Below are 13,719 nucleotides of genomic sequence, written 5' to 3'. Positions count from 1 at the left end.
CCTCTCTTTTCTGTGCTTCTTATTGTTATTTCTTCTACTTTCGTGAGGTTTAAGTTGTGTATTTCCAGCTTCTTGCTTATATCATTGATTTTTAGCCTTTTTTCTTTCCTGACATATTTAAAGTTATAAATTTGCCTTCAAGTAGAATTTAGTGGCATCCCATATGTTTTCAGTTGTTATAATTTAACTAAGTTTAAAATAGTCAATTTTCCTTATTATGAAAGCTATATCTGCTCAGTGTCTTACAGTTGGAAATCAGAAAAGTACAGTGAGGGAAACAACCTACAGTCACAGCACCCAGAGACCACAGTTAACCCCCAGCATTTGGACCTTCACTGTCTCAGTATTTTCCTCTTAAACAGTGTACACCCACAGTTATATAAAAAAGTATGATATGCTTACATTTTACAGCCTTTTTTGCCACATCCTCCTCCTCGGATCCCTGTTTTACAGTCAGAGTAGCAGGCTGATAGCTCACTATCTTCACAGGGCCACATTCATGCTGCGCTCTCACTGCTTGGGGAGAGAAATGACCGGAGGATAACGTCGGTGACTGGCTCGGCTGGACAGGCCTGGAGAATGCAGATACTGGGGAGAAATGAGAGCAGGTCCCTGGATACCACTCTTAGCAGACAGTGAGGGTGCCCCTAAATGACTGCACACTGGTCCCCAGACGGCTTTACTGCGACATGATGGAGCATCCTATAGGTGACTTTTTTCCAAATCAATAAAGGCAAGAATAGCCCCTAATGAAGAGAAATCTGATGTTTCCTTTTTTTAACTGAACCTGGAAAATTTAAAAATTTTCATAAGCTGCTGTCATTTTTCAAACATTAATATTTTACAAGACCAACTCAAGGGCCAGCTATTCGGAGGTTCTCATGAATGAGCTGTGGCCTGTCTGTTACATTAAGCAGGTCCCTAATGTCAGTTAATATCACCTTTCAAATGAAACAGGAAATTGCTGTGCTTAGTCATCCACTGTGATTGAGGAGAGAGAGAAAATATAGCTTGTGTGGGACTGCATGACTGTCATGTCATGACTTTATGAGCAGTGATTTGGGCTTTGTGTGAAGTTCCAGGCAGCAACAGGTCTCCAGTTGTCATGTGCATCAAGAGAAAATCAAGGACCAGGGCCAGGGAGGACTCTTTGCCTGTCTCTAGCAGCAGTGCCTGATGTGGTGACCGCTCCTGGCTGCAGGGCAGGGCCTCCACGTCACAGGGAGCGGCAGGGAGGCGTGTGGGCGCCTAGATGGATGCGGAGCCCAGAACAAGGGCGGCCACAGCCTCAGGGACTGCAGGGGTGACCCGTGGGCTCTGAGTCTCGAGCCCCTCATCGCAAGAACTGCAGAGCAGGGACCCCACGGCACCTTCCGTCTGACGTCAGTGGCAGATCAAGGCCCCAGAGTGGGACTTTGAGGGAGAAGGCTTTTCGTTCCATGGGGTGACGCATTGTTTCAGAAGTCCCACCACGACCTGTGATGGGCCCAGGAATCACCCGTAAGAGCCTCTGAGTGTGGGTGGCAGGACTGCTGTCCTTGGTCTGCTGGAGCAGAGTGGGTGTGTGCTGAGTGTGCACTGGGCACGCACTGCCACCAGGGTGCCAAGGTGGGATGGCCGGGGCAGCACGGGCAGGGGGTGATTCCTCTCAGGCCCCACGTCCTCCCGCAGGCCTTGCCGCCACACATCTACTCCAGACCTTCAACTTCTCCGAGAGCCCAGATCGCCCCTTCATTCAGGTGTGACCCAGTGCTGACTGGGACGGTTCAGTCATCACTTTGCTTCTCATCCCCACATACAAGTAACTCTTTAGAAGGTACTAAAGCACACTTAAAAAGCATAAGAATTCATGGTTTTTTTCCCAAAACTAGGAGTGAAATTTTACCCTGGATAAAATTGCAACAGCTCTTACATCCTTAAAATCAAACCATATGTCATGATTGCAATAATGAATAAATACGCACACCTTTTTTGGAAGAACAAGTAGGTTGTTAATTTACTTAATGATAAATCCCAGGATCCTTGATAGTGTACTTGGTTTGAATAAAATTAATAATCACTGAAGTAAATGTCTTAAGTTCCTTTTCTACTAAATTTACAGAATCCTAATGGAAAATTTATTTAGCCTAATGAGTTTGTTATGATTCCACTTTACAGAAAATTGTTGTATTTTAATTTTTGTTTTTATAGATCAGGATCTTCATGATCTGCCAAAGAGAAGAAGAATTAGAAAGCATAAATCAAAGAAAAAATTTAAAAGTCCCAATAACATCCATGTAGAACCAGCAGAATCAGAGAAACAGCAGAGTCTTCTGCAAGAAAAACTGCAGCCACAGCACACAGATGGCCCCACAATAAGTAAAAATAAAAAAAGGAAACTCAAAAAGAAGCAGCAAATGCAAAGGAAGAAAGCAGCTGGCTCACTAACAGGAGCCTCTGGCATGCCCTTCATGTACCAGCCTGAGGAGGCTAGCAGTGAGCAGGAGGATGTGCCAGAGACTGATGGAGAGAGCACCGAGGGTGCCACGGGGGGAGCGGCTGCGGGCACTATGGAGGAGAGGGTCCTGCCCCATGAGGAGGGAGGAGGCCTGGACGCTGAGGAGGAAGAGGTTAAAAGTACCAATGAAAAGGCAGATGGTATCCTGAACTTTTTGAAGTCAACACAAGAAATTTATTTTTATGATGGTAGGTTTTTCCTGTTGTTCTGTTGAATAATGGCCTCCACTCACTTGGAAAAAATGAGCAGATGTAAAATGTTTAAAAGTTTAAAATACAAAATACATTAAAATATTCAGTATTCCAAATAAGTTGTTAGTTTTGAGGCAAAAATGCAAATATTTAAATTCATCCTACCAAAGATCCGGGCTGACCCCCTGCTTGAGGCTTACCAGGGTTAACAGCCAGCACATTAGCAGTATGGGTCCAGATGAGGGTGGTCTCCTCATCCTCATTTCTCTGAATATGTTGGTATTCTCAGCTGTATATCTATAGTGAATATAAATCCAGGTTGGACTGATGAACTCTTGCTCGTTTTCATCAGCTGGTAGAGTCGTGAAGGAAGTATACACATTGATTTGCCCCCCAAGCTCAGTGATTTGAGCTTTTCCTGTGTTCAGGATACTTGAGCACTATTTGTACTGATATAGGCGATGAAGTTTATTCTGGAGTTTGTTCTAATGGGTGATGATTCCCTACCTTTGTGTGGAGTCTGACAGCAGCCCTGAGGATCAGGAGCCAAGAGCAGAGTGCTGAGGTACCTTCCACCTCCCATGGTTCTGATCCGCCCCTGGTAGATTCTGGCAATGTGGTGGTTTAGTGCATCCAGACTGTAGCACAAACAAGATGAGAAATGATGACGATATCATAACTGGAGGGGGAAAGAATGGACTTAAACAGTGATGCAAAAATACCGTGCTTAGTGGGTCCATTTTAACCAAGAAGATTAACCCTCTCTCTCTTTGCTTGTTTACCCGCACTTTATATTGATAATAAGTTGAAAACATCCTTAGCAGATATCCACATGGCACTAATAGGAGGACGTGGTGGATACACTGCAGAACAGAAATAGGGTTCAGAGAGATTTCAGTAGGTGATCTCTCTGCCTGAGAGAGTAGCTTCTGGCAGACGACCCTCCTGCCAAGGAGCCTGATGTATAAGGTGAACTTGGGGTTCCAGGAGCTGCTGAGGAGGCCAAGGGCAGGTCCCAGAGGAGGCGCAGCACAGGCCAGGGGAGCCAGACGCCTGCTGCCCTCCTCCCTCCAGGTGCTTACCCCCCACCCCTTGGGTGTTTGTCCTCTGCCCCTCAGGTGTTTGCCTGTCCAGACGGGCTCGGGCTCGGGTCCAAGGGAAGGGGCAGCGCAGCCTGGGGAGCAGGCCGACTAGCAGAGCCTCCCGGGTCTGGGAAGGAAGGTGGAGGGCCCAGAGTTGGCAGCTCTGTGACAAAGGAAGGTTGGAGATCAGAAGCAGAGCCGCACTGGTCCCCTTTAAAGCCATGGCCCAGCCCTGAACTGTGGGATGGGAGGAGGGCAGCCTCTGGCGTCTCGGGGACCGAGCAGGCAGGGCTAAACTGACCCTCCCGCACCGCACGCTGGCCACACGCTCAGGTGCAGCTGGACCTCTGCCGGCCATACATGCAGCCCCCTGCTGTCGGCTCTGTCGATGGCCCCTTCCCTGTCTGCCAAGCAGAGGCAAGGAGAATGCCGTGAGCCGAGCTCCGGAGTTTTCTCATGCATTCGATGGAGTGTGTCAGGTGCAGCAAGAGACAGGATGGCACAGCCTAACCCATGAGGAACAGCGTAGTAGAAAGGGGCCGTGGGGTAGAGACACCACCATCACCAGACGGCAGATCTAAAATAGCTGTGACTGAGAACTCCAAGAAGTAGGGAGAAAGTGGACAAGGATACAAATCAGAGACTTTCACCAGAAAATTTGAACCTATTAGGATAACCAAACGGAGCTTCTAGGCGTAGCAGCCACATAGGTCAGAAAGAGGCTCGCCCGTGGGGCTGCGCAGTGGGATGGGAAGAGGTGGCAGCCAGGAGCTTTTCAGAGCTGCCAAAGGCCACAGAGTCACAGGCTCTGGACATTCTATGAGTGCCAACCGGGGCTAGTGCAGAAACGGCCTCAGCACAATGCGATGGGGAGGGCGCTGTGGCTTGTGGGCAACAGGAGAGCCACGGTCACCTCTTGGGCTTCCCCGAAGCATCGCAGATGCCCAGCAGCTTTGTTCTCTGCAGTTCCTGATGCTGTCAGAGGGCTTGATGTGGTGTCTGTTCCCTGTGCTCTGTGTGTGACTTCTAGGACATGGGACACCCAGCTGCTTTACGAGATCAGTGCCTTAACAGACACCATGTTTCCACTGCGCTTCAATAATTGTATTTTGTTGTTTACTTTTCAGAGTTCTGCTCTGATTGTCCCTCATGGCTACTTTTTGTATCCCAGACACATCACTCTTAAGTAGAAATATATGTTTGAGGCTTTCTTTAAGAGGTGAAAGCTTATCTTCAGTTTACAAGAGTAAAAATGCGATTCTCAGTGACCCGGTCCTTGTTTAGGTGTCTCCAAGGATTCTGATCCTGGTGTCTTTATGGAAAGCACCAACAAGCTGTTTAAACAACTGGAAACTCACAGTGTGTCCCCCTCAGACGTGTTCATTCTGGATCACATGAAAACGCTGCTACTTTTGCACGACACTAAGAGATTGAAGAGTGCCCTGGACGTGTTCCCGGAACACTGCAGGATGCCACCCGGTATGTGCTCTGTTCATTACGCCCTTGGTTCATTGTGCTGCTTTAGAAACTTGTCTCGGGTTCACCTCTGAAAAACTTTCTCCACCGAAACAGTCCTGTATCAGAAAATGTAAGGCTGCACATATGCTTGAGGAGTAGGTTCCCACAGAGGGTTATGCTCCTTGCATCTCTCTTGCTGTAAAATTATCTCCTGATATATGCAGACATGCATGTGCAATCTACTTTTTCCAGACTTGTGAGCTCCACTCCTAGGACTGAATTTTTACTGGTTTAAATGGAAGTGGAAGAGTTCATTTCTTTTCCCTTTTCGTTTTCCTCTGCTAGATGTGAAGATGGTCCATTTTCTGTTCCCCAGGTATCTTGGTCTGCCTTCCTGAACCCCTGAAGTTAAAAGGGAGAGTTGAACCATTAGACGATTTCTCTCTTGTTTACTTCCTCAACCTTTGTTGGATACCCGTTCCATGCAAACTGTCAGGCGCTGGGGCTGACTGTGCTCGTGTGCTCACAGCATTGTGGGGTGGGGCCTTCACGTTGGCGGCTTGAAATGGGCCTCAGTGGGAAGGTCCAGGCCACTGAAGTCTGCAGACACTGAGGATCAGAGGACTGGGACTGTTTGGCAGCAGCGTGGAGCAGAGCCCCTGTCAGACCCAGACAGGCGTAGGACAGACAGACAGCTGAGTGGGCGGAAGCTCCTGCAGGTCACCTCAGGGCAGTGGTCTCTGAGTGAGTGCAGTGCACGGCTTTCCTCCTCGGAAACCTCAGAGTATGGCTGAGGAGTCAGACCGATGTGCTGAAAAAGCTACACGCCACATTTCGTCACATGAAGTGACAGTAAAGTTGATAGTAAAGCCAACGGTAAAGCAATGTGGCACTGATACAATTAGCAGGTGGATGGGGGATTGACAAGACCCTGTGAGTCGGGCTCCTCAGGAGGACCTGCCTCCACGTTGATCCAGAGCTGATCCATGAGGGGCCTTATCTGCCCCACCTGTGACATTGGTCCCACCGCAGGCCGTCAGTGGAGAGAGCAGAGGAGCTCCCTGCCCTTCAGGGTCGTGTTCTCGTGGGGACCGGAAAGTCAGCGAGGCATGCTTTGTACAGCTGCGCCCGTGGAGGAGACATGGGATGAGCAGGAGAGGGTGGGGGAGGAACCAGGGCCTGGTCATGTCTGGTCTTGAGGGGCCTGCTGAGTGTGTTGGCCTTCATCCTGGGAGACGGGGCCACTGGGAGGCCCACGGTGTGTGGCTGTGCTGAGCAGGGCCTCTTGGGCCATCGCACTCAGACCAGAGAAGGGGTCTCGGGCAGCAGGGGCTTTGGTCATGCTCCTGGCAAGAGGGCCATCCCCAGGCGTGGTCAGATTTGGGCCAGGTGTGAAGGTGGACTCGGATTTCCCTGCTGCCTGGGCGAGGGCCCTCTTTGGCCTGAGCCCATATGAGCAGGAGAAGCAGTCAGAGGGTCCAGGACCGGCTAGAGGTGCCTGTCTGTGTCCAGGGTGGGGCTCACGCCCCAGCGAGCTGCTGCCAGTCCCCTTCATGGAGCAGTGTGGGGCCTGGGGGACAGGGGCTTTGTCCTGGTGGGATCTGCAGTGTGAAGCGGGTAGCTGGGGGGTGAAGGTGGCGCCTTTGAGGGTGTGTGCGCTGAGCAAGGGAGTGGGTGCGCTTCTCACGGGAGCAGCTCCAAAAGGAGATCCTGAGGTGTGAGCTGAGCACTCGAGAACCAGGCTCCCACCAGTGGAGGGGGGGCCCTGGCCGCTCAGGACCCCATGTCTGCATCCTTCCTTCCTGCTGGTTGTCGGGCCCATTGTATTCAGTATTTTAGCATTTTTGCTTCCATAAGGAAGTTTTTGCAAAAAGCCAATTTTATTAGGTTAAACTAATACAGTGTTTTTATGAGATATGAAAACAAATGATTTACAGTCCAGCTGAGTTCCTCACACTGAAGGTGCTCCCCACACATGGCTGAGATGCGTCAGGGGAGCAGGGGCAGCGCTGGGGGCTTTAGTGAAAATCATTGGACAAGTTTTGCCTGGAAGCACTTATTTAATCAGTTGATGGAACTAAAATTTAGGTTTGAAGCACTTCTCTGTGAAAATAAATTCCTTTTTAGTGTGTCTGTGTAGGATATGCATTAGAAGTGTTTCCATGTCATGCTACTTTATAAAATGAAATCTTACAAATGGTGAAGCTTTATTTTCAAATATTGGTTCTGTCTAATTCAGTCAGCTTTAGCATTCTGAAATTGTTTTCTTTTTCATACAACTAGCTTATGAAGCTTAGTCAGTAGCTGCGTCTCTCCTGTCGATGGGATCAGCCTGGAAATAGTAGCATTTCAGTAGCAGACACTGGGCCCTTTCTCTCTCTGCTGCCTCAGCAGTTAGTTTTCCTAGTTTGTGGGTGTTTCATCAGCTGGGTGTGGCAGCATATCCCACAGCCAGCGCATGTGTTTCTACAGTTAGTCCAACAGACCGCATTCTGTCATCTGCATGTACATACATCTACCATCTGTGGGGTTCATATCATGCTCTGCACACCGTGAAGACGCTGCGGGCACTCCTGCCCTGAACCCTCCCGAGTCCTCTGTGTCCATATTAGGCATCCTCATGCCTGAGGCTGAGGGGCCAGGGGGCTGGCCTAGGGCAGGACAGACCGTGCGTTTGGAGGCAGCTTGGCACACTTCTGTATGGAGCACGAGATGGACCCCGGCCTGCAGTCCCAGCCTCTTCGCAGAAATGCATCTCAGCCTCAGCAGCAGTCAGCTGCCCCTTGGGCACCGAGGTCTAAGCCTTGGGGTTGGAGCCTTGGACCTGACATTCCCTACCATGAGCGTCTTTACAAAGAGCAAGGCCTGAAACGAGGGGCTGTGCCCTCAGCTCAGGCACTTTGCTGGGCCGTTCTTGGGACCGTTCCTGAAACCTGAGTGCCATCCATCGCAGCTCATCTCACTTAGAATTATGCTTCTAACTTCCTGCTGCTTTGTCCACCTTTGATGTAAACTGACGTTTTTCTTTTACTTTGTATGCTGTTTTTTTCGAGCTCAGATTTTAAGCCTGTAGTATTGTGTGTGATGTTGTGAAGTGAAATACAAACATTCCAGACTATACTTTTGTGGGATGCACAAGTGTGCTATTAGTGTCATTTCACCTCCTAAGTTGTGTTTCATTCGATTAATTCAGGATTTACTTTTGGCCTAAGAACTAATAGTTGCACAATAATAATTTATAATTTTTCTTTTTATTTTTTGTTCTGTTTTCTTTTTGCTTTTCAGAATATGCCCGAGTAATCTCATCTCTCTTTAATTACTGGATCACACATATCCTTCCTGAGAAAAACGAATGAAATCAGTGCATCTATTTAAGAAGAGCTAATATTTGACAGGGAGAAGGCAATGGCATCCCACTCCAGTACTCTTGCCTGGAAAATCCCATGGACGGAGGAGCCTGGTAGGCTGTAGTCCATGGGGTCGCTAAGAGTCAGACACGACTGAGCGGCTTCACTTTCACTTTTCCCTTTCATGCACTGGAGAAGGAAATGGCAACCCACTCCAGTGTTCTTGCCTGGAGAATCCCAGCGACGGCGGAGCCTGGTGGGCTGCCGTCTATGGGGTCGCACAGAGTCGGACACGACTGAAGCGACTTAGCAGCAGCAGCAATATTTGACAAGAAAATAGAAAAGACCAGTATGAAATGGTCTGAGACTTACTTCCTATACACAGAGGAGATGAAATTCTCTTCTAAGTTTTCTTTGTAACCCAGACCCTGGGAACTCTGAGGACATTTCTGCCATATTATTTATTTATGTGTTTGCACATAATAGGTAAATGTAATCTGAGACTTCAAGTGATAAATTGGGATAAAATTGAAAATTTCTTTGAAATTTTGTACATCTTAAATTTTAAAATGGACATTCTGTTAAAACTATAGTTTGAAGCTATATATATATTTTTTATAAAGTTTTAAATCACCTGTGTCTGAAAGTTTAAGAATGTTGTATGGGTATTAAAATCTTCATTTTAAGTAGTTTGATTCTATAGTAATTGAATTTATTTATTGTTTTCTTCTGCTTTTCCTCTTCTCTACTTTGGGAATAATATCAAGAACATATTTTTCCTGTTTCCTCTTGTTGTGGAAGCCATCACCAGTTTTCAGTGAGACTGAGTTTTAAAAACACCAGTCAATGCAGTGTTATAGGACCACATTGTCTCTATGTATAAAAATATACATTTTTTTCTTGTGGTAAAATATATGTAACATAAATATGCCATTTTGAAGTGTATGATTCAGTAGCATTAAGTACATTCACAGCATCATGAGGTCATCACAACTATCCTCCCTTGTTTTAGGCTGAACGATGTTCCACGCTGTTTATCTACCATCTGTCCATGGACACTGGGTTGTTGCCCCCGTTTCCTCTTATGAATAATGCTGCTGTGAACATTACGTACAAAATTATGTGTGGACATTTTCTTCACTTCTCTTGGGAGTGGAATAGCTGGGTCAGATGGTAATTCTACGTTAACCTTTTGAGGAGCTTCCAGGCTGTGGTCCACAGCAGCTGCGCTATCTTCATTCCCACTAGCCAAACAGGAGTGCTGAGTTCTCTGCGTCCCCACCAATACTTGTCATTTTCCACTTTTCTGGTAACAGCCATCCTCGTGGTTGTGTAAAGGCATCGCATAGTAGGTTCAGTTTACATTCCATGTACTCATTAGCTGTTCTCCCCTTTGGAGACCTGCTTGAAGTTATCACCCATTTGTGAATTAGATTATTAGCTTTTTGTCATTGAATTATGAGTTCTTTGTACTGGGTCATATGGCAGCTCCAGTTTTTCGAGGAACCTCTGTACTGTTCTCCATAGTGGCTGTACCAGCCTACATTCCAACAAACAAGGTAGGAGGGTTCCCTGTTTTCCATTCCCTCTCCAGTAGTTATTATTTGTATAGACTTTTTAATCAGGGCCATTCTAAGCAGTGTAAGGTGGTACCTTATTGTAGTTTTGATTTGCATTGCTCAAATAATTAGTGACATTGAACATCTTTTCATATGCCTGTTGGCCATTTGTATGTCTTCTTTGGAGAAATGTCTATTTAGGTCTTCTGTCCATCTTTTGATTGGGTTTTTTGATATTGAGTTGTATGAGCTGTTTGTATAATATATTTTGGAAATTAAGCCTTTGTCAGTCACATCATTTGCAGATATCTTCTCCCAGTCCATAGGCTATCTTTTTGTTTTATAGATGGTTTCTTTGCAGTACAAAAGCTTATAAGTTTGGTTGGGTCCCATTTGTTTATTTTTGCTTTTATTTCTATTGCCTTGGGAGACTGAATGGTACAAGGTATGTCACAGAATGTTTTGTCCATGGAATTTTATGGTGCCATGTCTTACGTCTTTAATTCATTTTGAGTGTATTTTTGTATGAGGGTGTGTCCTTAACTTCACTGATTCACATGTGGATGTCCAGCTTTCCCAACACTGAAGAGACTGTCTTTTCTCCATTACATGTTCTTGCCTCCTTTGCTGAAGATTGTAGGTGTGTGGATTTTGTTTCTGGGCTCTCTATTCTGTTCCATTGATCCATATATCTGTTTTGTTCTGGTACCATGTTGTTTTGATTACTGTAGCTTTGCAGTATTGTCTGAAGTCCAGGAGGGTTATACCTCCTGCTCTGTTCTTTTTCCTCAGAATTGCTTTGGCAATTCTGGGTCTTTTATGGTTCCATATAAGTTTTAGGATTATCTGTTCTAGTTCTGTGAAAAATGTCATGAGTAATTTGATAGCGATCACATTCAGTCTGTAGATTGCTTCGGGTAGTATGGCATTTTAGCAATGTTAATTCTTCTAATCCAAGAATATGGGATATCTTTCCATTTCTTTGAATCATCTTCAGTTTCCTTTATTAATGTTTTATAGTTCTCAGCATATAAGTCTTTCACCTCCTTGGTCAGGTTTATTCCTAAGTTTTTTTAAAAATAATTAATTTTTTTTTTAATTGAAGGATAATTGCTTTACAGAATTTTGTTGTTTTCTGTCAAGTATTTTTTTAATGCAGTTTTAAAAGGAATTGTTTGTTTTATTTGCCCTTTCTGACATTTCATTGTCAGTCTAAAGAAATACAACCAATTTCTATATGTTAGTCTTGCATCCTGCTGTTTTGCTGAAATGATCAGTTCTAATAGTTTCTGTGTGGAGTCTTTAGGGTTTTCTGTATATAGTGTCATGCCATCTGCATATAATGATAATTTTACCTCTTCCATTCCAGTTTGTATACTTTTCCTTTTTCTTGTCTGATTGCTATGGTGAGGACCTTCAACTTTCTGTTGAATAGAAGTGGTAAGAGTGGGCATCCTTGTCTTGTTCCAGATTTTAGTGACAGGGCTTTCAACTTTTCACCATTGAATGTTGTGTTGGCTGTGAGTTTGTTATAAACAGTTTTTATTATATTGAGATATGGTCCCATAAATGGAATTGTTTTTATTTTCTTTTCAGATTGTTCATTGCCAGTATACAGAAATGCAACTAATTTTTTTGAAATGCAACTGATTTTTCATATTGATCTTGTATCCCACTAGTGTGTTGAATTCATGTATTAGCTCTTAACAGCTGTGTGTGTGTGTGTGTGTGTGTGTGTGTGTGTGTGTAATCACTAGAGTTTTCTACATATAAGATCATATCATCTGTGGAAAAGATAATTTTCTTTCTTTCCTTCTACCATGGATGTACCATTCTCCAGGGCTTCTCTTCCCCCGCACCTCACTGTGTTCTTAAGAGGTGTCTGTCCCACTAAGTGGAACCTCCTGGCGGCAGATGAATCAGTAAGGATGTCCTACTGGTTCTGGAGATCTGTCAACTTAAGACTGGTTTCTGTGAAGCTCCCTAGGCTTAATAAAAGTTGGTAAGGGGAGCCTCAAACCAGGCTTGGACAAGGACAGGGCCAACCAGGATATGCCACCAACCAGGACAGGGCCATAAACCAGGAGAGGTGACCGATCAGGTCAGGTCCACTGACCAGGATTGGTCACTAGCCAGGACAAATCCACCGACAAGGACAAATCCACCAACTAGGACAGGCCACCAACCAGGAGAGGTCCATCATCCAGGATGGGCCACCAAGCAGGGTGGGCCTACTGTACCCCAGGGGCTGCCTCCTTGAGAATGGGTGATGATCCATTTTCCCCATGGAGATGGAAAAAGAACACAGCCACACCCTGAAGTAGGAGCTGTGGCAGTTTCTTGTCTACCCACAATGGCCTTCACTTACCCCTCAATGGAGACATACTCAGCTGCCACCACTGCCTCTTCCTCCTTCCCTGAGACGTCACATTGGTGAGATAAGAGGCCGGGGAATCACATCCCCTTCACCACAGGGTTGAGGGGTCACTGGCAGGCAGGTGATGTCAGCCTGCTGCCTCCTCTCCGAAACATCCCACTCATTGGGCGGGACACCTGGCTTTCTGATTCACCAGGTTGTAGTTCTTCTATTAAGATGCCTCCTAATTAATGACACATTTGCCAGTATGAAAATAAAGTATTGGCTGATTTATAATTTCCTGTTATTTCTCCACCTCCAATTTGCATGCACAATTTACATCTTTTCCATGCCCAGCAGATGGACACACTGTTGATGGATTTCAGGGAAAACTTCTTATTTGCAGATAGGACTTGACCTTTTACTTGATTCTTTCTGGTCTCAGCACAGAATCCCTGTAAACCCTTCTATCAGCTCACTTCTATCAGGTCACCAACGAGGACAGGCCACCAACCAGGACAAGTCTCTCTGACCACACCCTAAAGGTACAGAGGAACAAGGGTGTAACTGAACAGGTAGGGTAGTCAGGGTTAATCAGTTTTGTGGATCATCCTAATTTCAAGAAGAAAAATGCCTCATCTAGAAAACAAAAACAAATAAATCATGTCTCTGTGTCAGCATAAATACAATAATCTGATTCTCCCAGCATGATTGCAGTTGGATGATAATTAGATCAACTTATCTTTTACAATCGTGCAGGATGCTTATTCAGTCCGTGTCACTCGTTTTCTGTAAACCATACCAATTAATGCAGACAAAAGAAGCTCTCAAGAATATGAGTGTTCATCAGCTTGCTGACAGTGAGATGGGTGTGCCAGGCAAACCCCCAGGCTTTCCTGAATCCCGAAGACTCAGCGAGTAGAAGAGGTGGCCGAGTCTTGCCGCTGGCTCCCTAGACCCCGAGACTCAGTGTTTTCAGAAGAAATTGTCCTGGGTTCACTCATCCCCCTTGGCCGGCTCTGGGTTTTCCTCTCTGTCCAGCACTGTCTATGCCCAGTTTTTCTGTGGCACTTGTCTTCTCATTCAGAGAATCTGGTGAAAACTTGGGTCCCCTCCCAAGTATGAAGGGTGCACAGAGCTTCCCCACCACACACAGAGACATGGCACAACTTGAGGAGTTGCAGGGTCCCCAAAACCCACTCCACATGACAGACTACCACAATTTTAGT

At 46.0% G+C, this 13,719-nt stretch overlaps 1 protein-coding gene across 6 annotated transcripts in view; it reads left to right on the top strand.

Moving 5' to 3' along the window:
* The window catches only part of ERICH1 (glutamate rich 1), a 144,292-nt gene that overhangs the window by 34,093 nt on the left and 96,480 nt on the right, over positions 1-13,719 (top strand). For 4 of the 6 annotated variants that reach the window (XR_014063463.1, XR_014063462.1, XR_014063465.1 and 1 more), the window contains exons 4-5: positions 2,191-2,685; positions 5,055-5,249. Coding sequence is in view for 2 of the 6 variants with exons in the window: in XM_081524196.1 (XP_081380322.1) it covers positions 2,191-2,685; positions 5,055-5,249; positions 8,514-8,584 (761 nt within the window). In the remaining 4 variants the exon portion in view is untranslated. Of the gene's footprint in view, positions 1-2,190; positions 2,686-5,054; positions 5,250-8,513; positions 9,263-13,719 lie in introns of those variants that run through there. The other 2 variants (XM_081524196.1, XM_081524195.1) reach the window with 1 other exon arrangement.

Source organism: Giraffa tippelskirchi, chromosome 8 (assembly GCF_054371585.1).
Source record: "Giraffa tippelskirchi isolate mGirTip1 chromosome 8, T2T-mGirTip1v1.2.pri, whole genome shotgun sequence".
NCBI lineage: Eukaryota > Metazoa > Chordata > Mammalia > Artiodactyla > Giraffidae > Giraffa > Giraffa tippelskirchi.
This window is presented reverse-complemented; position numbering and strand designations above follow the sequence as displayed.